This window comes from Lolium perenne, chromosome 2 (genome assembly GCF_019359855.2).
Source record: "Lolium perenne isolate Kyuss_39 chromosome 2, Kyuss_2.0, whole genome shotgun sequence".
Classification (NCBI taxonomy): domain Eukaryota; kingdom Viridiplantae; phylum Streptophyta; class Magnoliopsida; order Poales; family Poaceae; genus Lolium; species Lolium perenne.
Genome location: NC_067245.2, coordinates 292,654,530 through 292,658,943, shown reverse-complemented (window position 1 = coordinate 292,658,943; position 4,414 = coordinate 292,654,530). Strand labels below are relative to the sequence as shown.

Below are 4,414 nucleotides of genomic sequence, written 5' to 3'. Positions count from 1 at the left end.
GGCTTGGTTCCTCCAACCCCCTGTCGATCTTTGTATTCCTGTGAACATTACTGAGCAATAAAGGCCATCGAACTCTCAAAAAAAAAAAAGTATAGGCTACATGAACTGAAGCTTCGTGGGAGGAACAAAAAATCTCCTTGCAAACTAAATCTGGGCAATAGAGAGAAAAGGACGGCCGGGATTTGCCCATCTCCACCCGATGGAGTTTTTGCCAACTCCAGGGGATCCGAACACCCTCTTGACCCATCTGTTTGTTAAAAAAAAAAGAATCATATCCTAGATTAGTTTCACCTTCCACCCTAACCCACCGCGGTAAGCCGGCGTTATTCCGCCCAACTCGGTAACTAAATTCCTGGGTTCATCCAATCTGATTTTTGTTTCCACCTTTCCCCACCGCGTTTGCGCAAGGCGACCTGCTCGACAAAATTAATCTGGAACGGCGCGACACAAACCATGGCCAGCGGCGGCCCCGACCGCATCAGCGCCCTCCCCGACGAACTCCTCCACCACCTGCTCTCCTTCCTCCGTGCGCACGAATTGGTGCGGACGTGCGCGGTTGCGCGGCGCTGGCGCCACCTCTGGAAATCCGCCCCCGCCCTGCGCGTCACCGGTGTCAAGGGGTGCTTAAACTCTGGATGGTTCGTCAACTTCGTCAGAACCTTGCTCCAGCGTCGCGACGCCAGCGCCCACCTGGACTCGTTCGAGCTCGACCTCGACGAGCGCGACTTCGATTTCGTCAAGCCGTTCCTCCCCGCCAACGAGTGGCACGTGAACGGCTGGTTCCAGCTCGCCGTGGCGTGCGGACCCCGGGTGCTGCTGGCGCTGCGCACCACCAGCGGCATCTACGAGAACCCGGGCGACTACGAGACTCTAGAGCTTCTCAATCTCCCTCTCATATCCCGCCACATCACAAGATTGGAACTCCAGATGGTGTCTGTGCGTGGGAGGACTCTCAATTTCTCCGGGTGTCCGGCGCTGGCTGATCTCAAGATGGAGGAGTGCGACATTATGGGGAGTATCTCTTCCCGGTCCTTGAAACGGCTCAGCATCATTTTGGGTAATTTCCGGACAGATCCCTTCCGCGCCCGGATCTGTTTGCCTAGCCTTGTTTCCCTCGAGCTCATCGGCGCAATGCGTAGGGCTCCGGTACTGGTCGAGAGCATGCCACTCTTGGTTTCAGCAATTGTTAGACTTGATTCTACCTGTGTTGATTCTTGTCCTAAGAGTGACTACGGAGATTGTCATGATCGTCAATGTTATGGCTGCTATGGTGCTGGTGCTTATGATAGGCGTGGCCAGTCCGTGCTTTTGAATGGATTGTCGGAAGCTGCGGAGTTGGAGTTGTCAGTTGATTCTCAAGTGGTATGCTTTTCTGCACCTGATTTTTTTTTTCTTTCGAAACAAATACTGCTTCAGATTCTCAAAGTTAACTTTATGTTGCTCACTCATACTGGCTGCGGTGCTATTAATACTGTCTATGCTTCTGACATCACATAATTTTAAGTCAAATACATCTAGTATGAAATATATATGGGGTCTTAAACCTGTTGCATTAGTTTGTTCTAGTTTGGCATCTTGAGCTGCATAAGTTTAGCAGCTTCCTTATATGCATGATTGTTCCTTTTCGCAGTTTGTTATCAATCGGGATTTGAAATTATGCCCTACATTTAGCAAATTAAAGACCCTGTTGTTCAGCGAATGGTGCCCCGATATTGCTAGTGACCTGAATGTGTTAAGTTGCTTCCTCCAACATTCACCAATTCTTGAGAAGCTCACACTCCAGCTCTCTGAGGTATGAGATATTACATTTTTTCGATGAACAACCTTGTCTTACTGAAGTTGATTGCCACCCATGATTGATTGATTTAATAAAATATCTGAGTGCTTTATTAGGTACCTAAAGTTCCAGTGGGGACACAAAGAAGTTACACCCCATCAAAGCAATATTTTGCAGGCAGCCATCTGAAGATTGTTGAGATCAAATGCGACGAGGATGATGCGAGGGCTCGCAAGGTTATGAACATCTTGAGCACCTACGGCATACCACTCAAGAAGGTCAATATCCAGATAAATAAGAAAACTTCTGTATCTTAATGTCAGCTAAGCATTTTTGATAGGGGAATTTTGGTTATGCTACTGACACTTATGCTACTTCTGTTTCGGCCTTGTGCTAATGAGTGTGTAAATTATGAACCAAGACATAAAGTAAGTGTCAAACTTAACCACTAGAAAATAATTGTTAGAATTTGCATGTATCTGGAAAAGGTGCAGATTCCCTATGTCTTGTTGTAAAGAGGAAGATATACATTTATATTACATCTATCTAGTTAGGATATTTATATATGGTTAGAATCAACGGTTGGTTTTGAGGCTTATCCCTGGAGTTAGCTCAGCGCTCCAGTTTCTTAACTTTTGTAAAGCCCCCGGAATTTGCCATCGCAAAGAAGTGGTTAACAAATCAGTTCTGGAAATGGACATGTTCTTACTCCTTAGTTAGCTTTATTTCTTCAGGATTTAGAGTTATCTGCGGTATTACAATGTTATCCACAAGTTAACTAGAAGTAAAGGATACTACTTCAGTTCTCCATAGAAGTCAGAACATAACTTTTTGTTTTGTAATTTGGAAAAGAACAAGAAGCATGCTTATTCTGAAAGCCAAGTGGCGAGAGGTGCCCAGATTGCGTTCAACCTGCCAGTGACATAGCAAGCCAATTGTCTGACCAGAGTTCATATAACAAAACCATGCGGGCGATGGTCCAGGCTATGCTCATGTTATTTAACCGCAATTACCACATCGCGTTGCGTGTGTGTGCAACTTCAGATTCAGATTCAGAGCCGTGCCATCGAAAACAAATGCTCATGCCATGCATTCTAGCTTCCCATGATTGCAAGGTGCGAATGCAGTGGGACGCAGCATAAACACGCAGTGGCCAAATGCAGCTCTGTAAAGTGATGCAGCACTGTAGGATAAGATGAGAGTCTTCTGAAGGTGGCAACATTCAGACAGAGAAACAAAATAAAAGGGTTGTTGCGTCATGGCACTGCAGACCGCCGTCTTCAGAAGACACGCCACAATTCTCTGCTTCTTTTCTCGAGTGTACCTCTGCATTTCGTTCTCATCTCCAATGCACGGCTCAGGTTCGTCAACTTTCCCTCTGATCCAAATTAATTGACTCAACTTTGTATAGATATGAATGTATACGTGTTTGTTGACTAGATACCCCCTATGTTTAGACAACTAATATGAATCGGGGGAGTAACTATTTTGATGTGTAGGCTGAAAGGCACATATACCTTTTTATTCTGAATCTCAATATTGACAACCACGCCTGCATGATTCAGTTCGGCCACGATTCGGCGACATCATGCATGCTACTAGCATACTAGTCGAGTTGCTCAAACTTGTAGGCTCAGGAGGTCGCCCGACCCCGCTTAGTTAACCCCTGTGTCGCCTAACCCCAGGCGACGCAGGGGTGCCTCCGCCGCCGGCCTCAAGCCCCCTTTCCCACACTGGCCTCCGCCGCCGGCCTCAAGCCCCCTTTCCCACACTCTCCCTTCCCCACTCCGCTGTTAGAGGACAGCCCTCCCCCGGGGTATCCTAGGCGGCGACGAGGCTTTCTCTTGTCGGGCGGCAGTGATGTTTCCTCTAGCGATGGCGTGTGGATCGACCGTGGCTGGGCGGCGAGGTGCTGCAGGGGCCCGACGGCGAGCGTGATGCAGGGTGTCGTCGGAGAAGGCGCGGCTGCTCCACACAGAGGAGCTCCTTTCTGTGGTTGTGACCTCCATTGTCACTCGTCCCAAATGGGTTCGGGTGGGCATCTAGGCTTGCTCGTGGCAGGAGGTTAGCACAGTGGTGCGTAGCGGTGCTGGTTGGCTGGCACCGTGGGGGTGCGTGTGGCCGGCCAGATGGCAGGGGCTGGATCCATGGTCCCTGTGGTGGTCGGGTGGTTATCCGCGCCTCCTTCTCGGCTGACGGCCATCGCTCGCTTCTCGCCGGTGTTGATTTTTTGATGTTCGGTATGTTCATTAAATTTGAAACAAGCGCGTATGAGTTTTGTTGTGAAAGCACACGTGACATATTGCATCGTTTTCTAGGTGTTTGCTACAAGTTCGGGTTCCATCGGACTTTTTGGTTCTTATTTGGTTTTCAAAATGCTACACACACATGTTCTTTCAATTGTTGGTGTATTGAAATAGTTGGTGATTTTGTTGCAAATTAATCTGTAGCACAAACATTATTGCTTACCATGTATTTGTTGCTTCAAACATATGACTATCTCGTTGTAATTGTTTATTTTTTTATTGACATAGCTGGTGGTTGTTGTTGCAAATGAATCTGCAACAAAAAAAGTTGCATACTTTTTATTATTATTGCAAACACATGGTTATTTGTTGTAATCGTTTGTGATATTTT

The 4,414-nt window shown here is 47.3% G+C and overlaps 1 protein-coding gene across 1 annotated transcript; it reads left to right on the top strand.

Moving 5' to 3' along the window:
* Positions 1 to 340: 340 nt before the first annotated feature.
* Positions 341 to 2,471, top strand: LOC127330682 (F-box/LRR-repeat protein At3g26922). Its single transcript, XM_051356814.2, has 3 exons — positions 341 to 1,362; positions 1,631 to 1,792; positions 1,894 to 2,471. The coding sequence occupies exons 1-3, from the start codon at positions 454 to 456 to the stop codon at positions 2,092 to 2,094; spliced, it is 1,272 nt and encodes a 423-aa protein (XP_051212774.1). The 5' UTR covers positions 341 to 453; the 3' UTR covers positions 2,095 to 2,471.
* Positions 2,472 to 4,414: the final 1,943 nt, after the last annotated feature.